Source organism: Melospiza georgiana, chromosome 2, assembly GCF_028018845.1.
Source record: "Melospiza georgiana isolate bMelGeo1 chromosome 2, bMelGeo1.pri, whole genome shotgun sequence".
NCBI classification, from domain to species: Eukaryota; Metazoa; Chordata; class Aves; order Passeriformes; family Passerellidae; genus Melospiza; species Melospiza georgiana.
In genome coordinates this window covers 32323605-32337082 of record NC_080431.1, presented here as the reverse complement: position 1 = coordinate 32337082, position 13478 = coordinate 32323605, and the positions used below count along the sequence as shown (strand labels likewise).

The 13478-nt window shown below is 39.9% G+C and overlaps 1 protein-coding gene across 8 annotated transcripts in view; it reads left to right on the top strand.

The window, feature by feature from the left end:
- Positions 1-13478, top strand: part of MBNL2 (muscleblind like splicing regulator 2) — a 106968-nt gene that overhangs the window by 70001 nt on the left and 23489 nt on the right. For 5 of the 8 annotated variants that reach the window (XM_058019120.1, XM_058019121.1, XM_058019116.1 and 2 more), the window contains exons 3-7: positions 1961-2125; positions 5127-5327; positions 6482-6745; positions 12378-12431; positions 13124-13277. In XM_058019120.1, the coding sequence (XP_057875103.1) occupies positions 1961-2125; positions 5127-5327; positions 6482-6745; positions 12378-12431; positions 13124-13277 (838 nt within the window). The remainder of the gene's footprint in view (positions 1-1960; positions 2126-5126; positions 5328-6481; positions 6746-12377; positions 12432-13123; positions 13278-13478) is intronic. The other 3 variants (XM_058019123.1, XM_058019124.1, XM_058019122.1) reach the window with 1 other exon arrangement.

The window sequence follows — 13478 nt, the reverse complement described above, 5'->3', positions numbered from 1 at the left end:
GGTTGATATTTCCATCAGATTCAGTAGTTTTATATGATTTTGGTTTTTTAAATTTTAGATTTGCTCTAGGAGCCATTGATATACAAAATAGGCTAAGGTAAAATAGATATCAGTTAAAAATGTCTAAATCAGTTGGCCTCATCAGCCAACAAAAAACCATATGCTCATTGTCTGTGCTGGATCTGCTCCAGTTTAGCATTATGATGGTAAAAGCCACATTCCCCCCAAATGAAGGAGCCAGCTTTCTTTCTTGTCCATCAAATCACAGCTATTACTGGTTCTGCTCATGCCAGCTGACAGAGTAATGTTCCTTTTGTGTAATTCATTAAATCAGGCAGCATTAGTGATTCTCTCAACAGAAGGAAGGCCTAATGTCCTGAAAGTGGTTGCAACTGTACTAGGAGATTAAAACAGCACTGAGACCATTGTTCCTGAGTGTTGAGACCCTTGCTTGTTCTTAAATTTTTAACTTTCTTGCATTTTCTGGCTTCTGCTATTTAGCATACTCCCAGCAGCAGCCAGGGGCAGCTCAGGAAAGGGCTGTTCTCAATAGTTTCATAGTGTGGAAAGAGCTGTTTGCATTCCCATCAGCCTCGACACAGGAGAAGCTTCCTGACCATGTTTAACTCACCCCTTAACAGTTAGTTATGATGTCCTTGTAGCAAATTAGAGGCAGAATCCACTCTGTTTTGGTGTGTAAGTCAAAAGTATAACAGTAACACTGGTTTGGGGACATTTGAAGCCCATTGAAAGTTTTGTAGCAGTGTGTGTGTGTGTGCATACACAGAGTCAGTGTATGTCTGTACTGTGTGATATTCCTGCATAGGGATCTGGATGCTTTCTTGATTATAGAAGGATATTCCTGCTTGTCTGCAAATAGTAAAGCCCTAATACCTGTGAATGGGAAGTTTAAAAAACGCTTCTTAAAAACATCTCAATTTGGAAACAACTTTTACAGGTTGAGTGTATCCAATGCACTTTGACTAATGCTTTAGGCCCTCTAGTCACAGCTCTTAAAACTCTGTGGTTGTTTGTGAGCCGTGTCATCAAGGAGCCTCTGATCTCAGCAGGTCCTGCCCTGCAGCTGCACAACCTCCTGGTGCACCCTACAATTTCCCTTTCTGGGGGAAAATATATCAGTGCATCCTACGCTGCTCTACCTGTGTTTGTGGTCAGCTTGTACGTCCATCTCCTCTAACCCAAGCCACCTCAAGATGACAGCCCACCTATATTTTTAGTCTCTTATTTTCTTGTAACTGTCTAAAAACTCCTCCTTTCATGTTGATTGGAGCTGTCCTTTTGCTGTGTACCTTCAGATTTAGGACCATGCACTGCTTCTAAATTTAGGCTGTAAAAGTACTACCTTTACTTCTTTTATACTTGAATGGAAATAGTTCAAAGTTGTGCTGATGTAATAAAAACAGGAGGCTAGAAGGCAGTGAACTGGAATAAGGGTGAATGTATGAGAGAACACAAGGAGTGAGTGGCAATTTTAGATCCTCCCTGTCATGATCACACAATTATTTTTAATAAGGCTGCTTTTCTCTTAAAGAAGGTTTCAATTTGTTATTCATCACGTGATGTCATTTAACAAAAAGCTTTTATGTTACAGTAACACCAGATACTCTAGCCAGGATGTCATGAGAGGCAGTTCAGGCAGTCTGGGCCGTTTTGAGATCATTAATTGTATGGCAGTGATCTGTACTTAACAATGAAAATGCTGATTCACAGCCTTTCTCCTTTTTTTTTTTTTCCATGGCTAATAGCCTTAATGATCAATCAGAGGTGGTGGACTGAGGCAGAGCTCAAGGCCATCAGCTCCTTTCAGCCCTCTGCATAGTGTCCAGGAAACGCCCTGTGTTTCATTAGTTCTTGCTTAGTTTATGATGTAATATTTTGCTCAAAGGCATTGAACTATCACCAAAAGCAGCCGACTAATTACTGTGACTTCTTTTTCCAGGGTCGTTGTACAAGGGAGAACTGCAAGTACCTTCATCCACCAACACATTTAAAAACTCAACTGGAAATCAATGGCAGGAACAACTTAATCCAGCAAAAAACTGCAGCAGCAATGCTTGCCCAGCAAATGCAGTTCATGTTTCCAGGGACACCACTACAGCCAGTGGTAAGTATATTTCTCTGGTGGTCTTGATGGTAAGTAAAGTTGAAGACCCTGTTGACCTGCAAAAGTTCTCTAAATTGTATCAATAAAAATAGTCCCTGTCTGTTTATTTAAGGAATGGTCAAGATGCTGGAGGTATGCTCATTTATATTTGCATTTCAAGATGCAATGGTGTGTTGCTGTAGATTTGTTTTATTTTTCTTTCATTCCATAATGATTTGCATTTTTTTCCTCTTTTTTTGCCCCTTAATGCATTTCATGTCATGTTTGTAAGATTTTTACCTATTAATCCTTCTGGAGGTGAAAATTTGTATAATAACAATAATTTGCTAGTAAGTAATTTGAGTAGGAACACAGAGTTTCTCAGGAGTCTATGGGTCTGAATGGCTTTAAATATTATTTAATCCCAGTACCAGGAACAAAGGTTACTGATTAGCATTTTCTTACTCTGTTGAAGTCTGAAGTGTCTGAGGATAAGCCAGAGAATTGGTGGTGCATGCACTTCACAAACTCAGTGTTTTGTCTCAAGGTGATTCATTCTCAAGGTCTCAAGGTGCCTGAGACACTTCATATCCAGGAGGTGATATAGGACTAGAGTCTGGCATGCATGAGCAGCATCTTTGGGTATGCACTAAAGAGATCAGTTGCTCTGGGCAGTCCTAGCAGTTGGGCTTCTCAGTGTAGCAGACTTCTAAAGCGTGGTTTGGCAAGTAATCTGAATTAAACTTTTCACACCTGGCTGCTAATGATTTTTCAATCTAAATTCCTAGTGTAAGGCATCCCACTAGAGTGGGATTTTTTCTCTAACTTGAGGCATCTGGAATGTTGGCATCAACTTCTGCAGTGAGTTTCCAACGTCCATTTATAGTTTATCAAAAGACATTGGCACTCCTAATTACTATTTGCTTGGCTTGTTCCAGACATCAGCATTTGGATTAGATGATTAAGTTTTCAAAGTGCCTTTGTCTTTCCATGGGCTACCACAGAAGTCAAGTGTAGGTATCGCAGAAGAAAACATCTGCATCTGGTCACAGGAAGCTCAGCCCAGATGCCTTTTTCAGTAATGCCTTTTTATACTCAAAACATCCACTGTCAGGTGGGATTGGGTATTGAGTGTCAGGACTCCCTGAATTTCTGGTACATGTCCATCAAATTGTATCTGGTGATGTTGGCCTCCTAATGTGTCTTGATATTTCCTGGGGATTTACTGCTTGAGTTTTCACCAGAAAAAGTTTTGATGAAGTAATGGATTCTATCACTTAATATTGTGAGAAAAATTGAAGTGGCAAAATTATACTTTTTTCTTCTCATCCATTTCATCATTTGAACTTTACAATTTCATTTACATAATGTCTTCTGTACTGATTGCTGTGATAAAAATGCCAGATCTGTCTCACACAAATTGCCAGATTAAGATGACTCAGCCTTGACCAAATGGATAAAAAGTGAAAGAAAATTTCATAGAAGTCATTTGACAAGTGGATTTTTTCATAAAATTATATCTGACACAAAGCTCTTATTTTTTATTTCACATAACATGTATTGCTTTCAACATAGTCAAACCATTGTTTCATATAAATGTTCATTACTATGCTCTTCAGAATTTAGCTCATATTTGACATATGAACTGAGTTGCTTGATATCAAGCAGATTTGATCACTGATTAGAACATAGCATAATATATTTTTTAACTCTTAAGGGCATTTAGATGCCATTTCTGTATAGTTGGTTATCCTGGTTAAACTGTATACTCAGCGGATCTTATTGCTGCTAAGTCGCATCCATTTATAATTTAGCAATTGGTTCCAAAGACAAAAAAACCCCCAAGAAAACTAAAGACAAACAAAAAAGAAAACAACTGCCTTCTAGCTGCTGCATTTTCTCTTGCGTATTTTCTACGTACTTTATGTCATGCAAGCCACTTTAACGAGAAAGACACTTCTCCTTTGTTAAAGTGTTTTGAAGCCTTAGTGTTGTGCTGTTGTGTTTCTAGCTGCTGGCTTATTTGTGAACCTAATTTCTGACAAAGCTGATCAGAGATGTGTCCTGTTTTTCCACAAAGTTTTTCCTCACTTATAATTATAGCTTCACTCTCTGGGGTACTCAGCTCTGCAGAACTAAAGCACTCTGCAGGTCTGAGCATGAGCTGAGCGTGGTGATGTCCTGCCTCCATCCCCTGGGGAGCTGGTGGTAACAAACCCGCTATTCTGCCTCATCACGGCTGTTGTAGCATCACACAAATGCTCTTTCTTCTGGTCATGACTTCACTGGCTCACTGTAGGAAGAAACAAAACAAGATTTTTTTAGACCCGTATCATTCCCTCCAATCAAAGTTTTTCGTATGATGAACTAATATAAGCTTGAATAATCCCTTTCTAAATATTGTGTCCAGCTGAGATTATAATATTTATTCTGCTTGCCGCTGGTGACAGCTGAGCACACAAACGTTTGTGAAGTTGTGTTTTTTCAGTGTATAAGACACAGTAACATATAATTGCAGGAGGTGGCAAAATACAGTATGCAAACATACTGGAAGTTACATGCCAAAGAGCTCATTATATGTACTCTTATTAGAAATATGGCTTTAATATAGTTAATAATGCTTCAGCTATGAAATCTGAATACTTTGAAAAACAGCCTGTTTTTCCAAGGAAAACAGGTATTGAGAAAAAGCAATAAAGTCTATGTTATTTCTACAATTAGGTGTGTAAATAAGCCTGCAATGTAAGCTGGACCTCCACACTGATTCAGGTTCAAAGTAGGACTTCCTTTGCATCTGCAGACTCTTTTCTAATAATAGAGTTACAAAGGTGGTTTTTCATGTACTGCTGGAATGTGTTACATGATTAAAAGAAGAGAGGATGCTGTGTATTTTGCCAGCTGTTTAAAGTTTTTTCAGCAAGAAAACGAACCAGTGCCAGAAAGAACAGCAAGCAAAGAACAACTAGTAAGCTATTGATTAAGGAGTTTTTATTTCACCTTGGTGTGTGTTTTCCTTTTCCAGCCCACATTTCCAGTGGGTCCCACAATAGGAACGAACACGGCTATTAGCTTTGCTCCTTACCTAACGCCAGTAACACCAGGAGTTGGCTTAGTCCCGACTGAGATCCTGCCCACGCCGCCGGTCATTGTTCCTGGAAGTCCACCGGTTTCAGTCCCCAGTTCAACTGCTACCCAGAAACTCCTCAGGACTGATAAACTGGAGGTACTGTAGACACCACTGTGACTAGAAGCACAATCTGTGTTAGGCTGTGCGAGAGATCTTGGAGGGTATGACTGTTGTTTTAGAAGCGAAGCTTAAATTTAGTTGCTACAGATAAAAAACTTGTAACCAGACAGGATTTCTGCACTTGCAGCCAGTGGTAATTAAACACTGGTATTTTTAAAATAGTTTTTGCTTGTATTTAATACACAGACATCAACATGAGTTTTCATTTTTTGTAAAGTTCATCATCTCAAAAAACCTGAGGTATGCACGTAAAGACATCCCTTGATGAACTATCTAACAAGCACATTTTTTATTTCAGTAATAATTGTGTTGGTTTTTCTGCACTGATAATAAGGGAGTTTTATAGCTTTATAGATTGGTATTAGGGGAATGGTGTAGCCCTTCAGCCCTGAGCTGCCAATGGAGATGTGGAATATTACCAACCCTGCGGCAGTCTGAAGGGACAATCCCTCAGCTATGTGCAGAGCCTCCCAGCAGTTGCTGGATCACTGCGTGGCTGGACTCAGTGGAATCTGTGATCCGAGTATACAAGGAGACCAAATGGCTCTTGCAGAAATGAATGTCCTTTCCCAAAAGCCTAAGCACCAGTGTCCTGAGCACATTTCTTCTTAGGAAAATAAGTGTGTTCGTTCTGCCCATTTTTGAAAATTATTTTTAAGTAGGCTCTCAGTTTTGTTTGTAGGCTCCATAAAAGATGCAGTGCATCTGATGTGTATTTTCCCTGGGTTTCAGCAAGAGGAACTCCTTCCCTACCAGCCCACCTGCAAGAATACAAAGTGTAGTCAGAAAGAGACAAAATATTTTGTGATTCCCAGCTAGTTTTGCAGGAGCAGTTACGTAAGTATCCTTCCCAGCTGCTTTTTAAACAGGAAAAAATAAAATGCATTTGGGAATGCTTCTGTTATTTAACCACAGTACCAGAGAGCTACCTAAGGACCCAACAACATAAGGATAAAATAGGTGCATTCCCCCCACCCACCAAAAGATGCAGGGTTTATTAAACTGAAGTTGCTGTAAAACTTGAACTAGCAGGGGAAGGGGGCAGGCTGTCTTTTGGGGGCGTGGGAGCCTCCCTGCCCTTGCAGGCTGCAGCACGCTGTGCCCTGCAACGTGTGTTGTTTTGCGCGTAGGTGTGCAGGGAGTTCCAGCGGGGGAACTGTGCGCGTGGAGAGACTGATTGCCGCTTTGCGCATCCGGCAGACAGCACAATGATTGACACAAATGACAACACCGTAACTGTGTGTATGGATTACATAAAAGGTCGTTGCATGAGGGAGAAATGCAAGTATTTTCACCCTCCTGCACATTTGCAGGCCAAAATCAAAGCGGCGCAACACCAAGCCAACCAGGCTGCGGTGGCAGCCCAGGCAGCTGCGGCAGCTGCGACTGTGATGGTAAGTGCTGGCATGTATGGCTGCCTTTTTTTGATGCCTATTTTGCTGCAATTTAATGCTGTTTGCTTATACTTTCTTTTCTCTTTTGCCTCTTTTTCTTTTATTTTTTTTTTTGGTGAAAGATAAGAATTTATAAAATTATTACTATTGCTTGATGGGAGGAAGCACTTTCTTTTCTTTATGCCCTTGTTTTAATGCTGTATTTCTATTCAAGACAGTGAAGCAAATGACACTCTATACCACTTCTGTTCTCTGCCTTAATTATATGTAAATTTGCCCCTCATATTTCCAAACAGAAACAAAACTGATAAGCTTCAGTGTTCCCAGGAAAACAGGGACACATATGCTGTTTTAGCTCTTTGATGGCAGATATACGTGTGGAAATTTGGAAGAAAAGCAAAGAGGGAGTGTTTGCTTCAAAATCAGTAGCAGAACAGAAACCTGTATTGAGATCAGCACAGTCTGCCTTAGAAACGAGACAACCAGCCAGCCACCTTGGTCTCACTGTGCTGGCAGTGTAGAAAAACCAGGACACTCATCTGATGTACCATTAGTGTCTGCCTGAGGATGAGAAAGAACTGCCCTCTGTGGATCTACAGCTATCCCCAATGACTAAAAAGTGTTTCCTGTGTATTTTTGAACTTTGGTTAGACACATTTCATGCCTAGAGACTTCTTGCCTCTCCTGCTATAATGGGCCAGTTCCTTGAATCATGAGGTTTTAAAGTAGTAAACTGTAATGGGAATCATTAGGAAAGAAACATTGTGGCTACAGACAGAAGAAAAGAGAGTGAGTGATCATAAATCTGATTTATTTTCAGATATTTGAACCTCTTACTTAAAACTCTTCAGACAAGACAGCCCACCCCTTCACCAGGATTGGATTCCTCTTACAGTTGCTACCAGGAAAGTTGATGAGTTTGCAGTGGTATTAATAAAGTTAAAAAAATTGAACATCCAGGATCTGACTTCAGAGACAAAACTGCTGGCAGCAAATCAAAGAGTCATTGTCCTCATTGCTGTCAGTGGACGAATAATTAAGCAGATGTGGTTTGTGGACTTGTGGGCAGTGCATACAATAGTTATAGACAATACAGTTATTCTCTGGTTTAAAGGCCTACAAGAAACACAATACAGTACAGTACATAACTACCCCAAGCTATTGTATTTAACACATTAGAAAAGACCAGACTTTTCTGAGGGACAAAGGGTAAGTTATGCAAGAAAGTAAACCATCATACAGAAGAATATTTCTTAAGTTTCAATATTCTTTCTCTAATAGCATCACAGCCTTTGTTTCAAATTGGATGATTTTTAGTTAAAGTTTCCCGTGCTTGCAGAAATTGAATACCATCTGGAAATTAAAGCAGAGAAGATTGGGTTTTTATTCTGATTAGCTTCTGTTGTGCAATATTTATTGTTCATTTAGAGAATGTAATATTTCTAGGCACTATACTAAATAAGAAAGGAGAGAGATGAGTGGATTAATTTTTTTTGCGCTTTGGTAATGGTTGCAGATATATATCCTGGGGTTTTAAATAAGGCTTAATTAGAGTTGCATTAGCCTCAAAGCAAGATGAAACACAGAATTGAAATGTTATCAGTCTAATATCACAGGAGAAAGCAACAGGGACCTGTAATTCAGGATAACATTTTGCAGAGAAATATGTACAAAATATTCCAGCCTGTTTCCCTTGCTTAAGCAGGGGAGCTAGAGGAGATTGCCCAGGATGTGCCTGTTTGGTTTACTAATGTCTCTAAGGATAGAAACTCCATAACTTGAAACCCCGTTCCATACTTCCAGTAAAAAGAAATGGTGTTGTATTTTGGTTTTTTTTTTTTTTTTTTTTTTTGGGGTTTTTTTTAAATCTTACATTTAAATGGAATTTCTTTTATTTACATTAGTTTCCATTGCCTCTTCTCCTGTCCCTGGGCACCACTGGTTCCATCTTTACCCTGGAATCAGGTATTTGTATACGCTGATGAGATTCCCCTGTATCTTCTCCAGGCTGAATCCAGTCCCTTCATCATGTTTCAAGTCCTTTATGGGAGTGTTTCCTAGTACACCTGTATTTTTCTTGTACTGGGGTGCCCAGACCTGGACAGAGGGCTCCATATGTGGCCTCACCAGGGCTGAGTGGAGGGGAAGAATCACCTCCCTCCACCTGTTGGTGATACTCTTCCCAAGGTAGCCCAGCATTCCATTAGCTGCCTTTGCTTATGAGGACACATTGCTGGCTTGGTGTCCAGGATCTTGAGGGTCTTTTCTGCCAAGCCTTTGTGGCCCCCAGCATGTACTGGTGCCTCATGATGTCCCTCCCCAGGACATCATGGAGGGGGGGATGATATTTGTTGGACTTTGTGAAGTTCCTCTGTGCCCATTTCTCCAGACTTCCTAGGCCCTCTGAGCAGCAGCAAGTCTATCTTGTGTATCAACCACTCCTCCAAGTTTCACACCACTGGTGACTGGCCTCCAGCTGGGCTCTGTGTTGCTGGTCACATCCTTTTGAGCCTGGCATGTGAGACAATTGTCAGTCCCCCTCCCTGTTTCCCATTTAGCCCATGATAAATAAATCTGTCTGTGAGGATGAAATGGTGTTGAAATCCTTCCTAAAATCAAGAGAAACAACATCCCTTGCTCTCCCTTCACCACCCTGCCAGTCTCATCATAGAAGGATGTCAGGCTGGTTAAGCACAATTTCCCTGTCATAAATCTATGGTGACTACTTCCCGTCATTGTCTTGGCTTTCAAGTGTTTGCAGATGGTTTTCAGGAGGATTTGCTCAATTGCTTTCCCTGGGACTGAGGTGAGGCTGGCCAACCTGCCAGTCCTCAGACCTCCCTTCCTGCCCTTTTTGAAGATAGGAGTGTCATTTACTTTCTTGCAGTCTTTGGGAATTTCCCTGAGTCACAGGAACCTTTCAAAGATACATGAGAGTAACCTTGCAGTGACATTGGCCACCTCCCTCAGCACCCAGGTTGCATTCTGTTAGTTCCTATGGCTGTGTGTACATACAGCTTGTTTAAATGTTCTCTAACCTGATCCTCCTCCCCCAAGGGAAAATGTTTTTCACTTCAGACTTTCCCACTGGTCTCCCACTGGCCTGAAAGCCAGTCATGCCAGTAAAGACTGAGATGGAAAGGATTTTCCTAACCTCAGCCTTCTCCATGTCCTGTCACCAGGTTGCCTGCCCCACTGAGCAGTGGAAACACATTTTCTCTAGTCTTCTTTTTGTTGCTCAGAAGCCCTTCTGGTTGTCTTTCACATCCCTTGCCAGATTCAGCTCCAGGTGATCTTTGACTCTCCTATCATATCCCTGCGTGTTCAGGCTGTGTCCCTGTTCCTCCTGAGCCATCTGTCCCTGCTCCCACCTCTTGTGGGCTTTCCTTCTTTCATTTGAGTTTAGTCAGGAGCTCCTTGCACATTCATGGAGGCCACTGCTGTGTGGATCTTGTTTGTATTCCAGGAGACATTATAGCATACCAATGTGCTGTATGGCAGGCAAATACTATGCCTTGGAAGTTTGATCATTTTCAATATTATCCTTATTTTCTTTTTGTTATTATCCTCTTCCTCTCCATCCGGTATTGATTAGTTGGTTGTTAGTTATGTAGATCAAATGTTGAGGAAAAGATAATCTGATGGAACAAAAAGAGGCAAAGGAGGTGTTACTAGCAGGATGAAATAAAAGAAAATATTAATGTAGGAGAGCAAAATGAGCAGTTTGAAAGCTTGAAAAGAATGGGAGACTACATGGAAGCAAAGTTGATGAGTATGTTTAGAACAGATCAAGCCTTTGGGTTGGGAAGACTAAGACTGAACTCGCTGGGGAATATGAGGGGAAAGCCAGAAGAAAGCTTCAAAGTAGGGAGGTGATGTTAAGAAGAGCATGGAGAAAAATTGGAGAAAGGCAATAATAAACAGAGAGATAATAAGTTAACAAGTGAGATTAGATAAGATCTGTATTTGGATAAGAAAGGTAATTAACTGAAACACTTTACTCTTGGTAAAGTTGATTTGAACTTGTGCACTTCATCATCGCATAGTGCTGAATTCAGTTGCACTGCGTCACCTCCGTGTGGATTTCCCTCTGTGGTGGAGGCAGAGCAGCTCTGACAGGGCTGTGCCCAGGCAGTGCAGTGATGTCCTCTGCAGTGGTACCTGCTCAGTGTCCTGCTTAGACAAAGTCTGTGCAGATCCCCACTTCAGACTAGGTGTTTCTTGTTGTGTCTGGGTCCTGGGCCCAGAGAGATGAGCAGATCCTGTAGATCAGGGTATGTAACCCAGAAAAGTCCTAAAGAAGAGATGAGGAGGGCATGGACAAGATTCATGCTACATAGACAGGTACAAGGAATAAGTAAAATTTTGAGGACTGCCCTGCAGAATACCCTGTTGGCAGCTGATAAACTTATGACCACAAGGTGTTTGGAGGCATTTTGTGCCTTGTCCTCTTCCTCCACCTCAACTTTTGTTCCCTATTTCCACATACTGATTTCAAGGTAGACAAAATCTGCATATTCTGAAAAGAGCTAAATATCAGCCTGTGCTTAAGAATCAAAAGTAAAAATTTCAACTTCTAAGTAAATTTCTCTTTCCTTTCTAAAGGTTTGTAAGAAGTATTTACACTATAAAACTTGAAAGTAATTTTTATATGAGGAATTTTTTTACAGAATGCTGTCATATCAGCCATAATTTTGAATTTACTATGAAAGAATACATAAATGTATATGCCTATGTACTATGCCTAAATACTTTCTTTTGAAAAATTAATAATGCTGGACTAGTATCATAACTCGTATGTTAATGTTAGCTTATGAACTGGGAGCCTAATTTTAATCCCTGCTCCTGAAGCTAGTACTGAAGGTTGTAGCAAAATTTAGAAAGTATGTTTTCAATTCTGAAAGACTTTTTTCCCTCTCAATGTAATGTGGTAAGTTACAAGATTAAAAAAATCTACAAAAATGACCCAGCTGTAGGAGCAAAGAAAAGGAATTAATGATAAGTTAGTGTTACTGGACATCCTCTGCACTGTGTTTTGTATTGGTGAATAAGAACCACTCTCATTTTGACTATTGAATGTTTCTCTTCTCTAAATTGAAAGACAATCAATCACCTTGATATTAATAGTATTTGTAATGCACTATAACTTTCACTAGTGTTTTGTATTTGAAAATGTAACCTCCAAAATCAATTTTCCCACTTCAAAATGTGACCGAACTGACTTATCAGGAATTCCAATAGGTGTATCCTTAAAACTTTCTGCATCTCTGTGAAGTGTTTATATGATGCTTAATAGTGTCTGCAAGCTGCTGTTTTACTCAACTTTCCTGAATTTCAAACATCTATATTTTACTCTCTTATATGCTTTTAACTAAGGTATAGTAGATGCATTTTTGCTTCGGTACTAATTCAAAATGTAATATTCATTTCTTTAGAAGACATTTTTGTTGTTGTGCATGCCTAGTGTTTTGTATGTTGTATATTGCATTCAGAATATTTTTTTCCTTCTCACCTATCCACAAATGCAATGCCGTTCCCATGACGCACCTCTGCTTGCTGTTTACCTGTATGTTAATTCGCTTGACTCCCATTGGCCCACTGCCATCATGTGCTCGCTGCCTGTTATTAAAAGACTCAGTCGACTGCCAAAGCAATGAAGCGACCTCTCGAAGCAACTGTAGACCTGGTACTTTGACCTTTCACCTTTTGCTTTGCATGTAGCTTTTTTTAATTTTATTTCGGTTTATTATAATTTATTTTTGGTTTTTTTTTCCTTCAGAGAAGCAACTAATGAAATTTGTATCGCTTTACTTTTCAAACATCAACCGGAAATGATTTCACATACTCATTAATTTACCGGAAGCTCTATTTATCCATCTCATTCTCATACGTAATAGACCGCAGACGATTTAGTTTGGTTCCTAACACAGTTTCATCTTTTTTAAATCTCTCATGAAAAGTCGAATTGAGATAAAACTGCTTTTGTAATTGAAAATGCATTACGTAATCCATTAATCTGTATAATAATAGGAAACGATATTTAAATTTAAAAATAAAAGAAAATACTTGGCAATGAAACACAAGTGGTTTTTTCTCCCTGTACTATTTGAAAACCTACTTAAAGGCAATGCCATTTTCGTTGCTTTAAAGCAAACGTTTCTTTTCAGTAGTTGTGCTGCTGCAGTTCTAGGTGAATAGTACCATGCTTTTGCTACCAATAACAAAATTTCACTCATTTTACATTGCTGTGCTTTGAGTTAATATGCATGGCGAGGCATCCTTAGCCGCTTTAAAAATTACTAAGTTTTTATATTTATGTATATGTTACGGACAAGGTTTTAAAAATGGAGCCATTTTAACTAACTTTCTTATTTGCAGGCCTTTCCTCCTGGTGTTCTTCACCCTTTACCAAAGAGACAAGCACTTGAAAAAAGCAATGGTGCCAGTGCCGTTTTCAATCCCAGTGTCTTGCACTATCAACAGGCTCTTGCCAATGCTCAGTTGCAGCAACATGCAGCGTTTATCCCGACAGGTATGTTGTATCCACATTGAAGGAGTTTAGTATCCCTGAGGTAGCCTCTGTGTCAGGCACTTGCACTTGACAGAAGGTTTTGTTATGCTCCCTTCCCCACTTGAGGTGAAGCCTGCACAGATGATTGCACATTATTTTAATTCCTCTTGCAAAGGACAAGAATTCAAGCAGAAATTTCAACATACTGTTAAGATGCTTTTT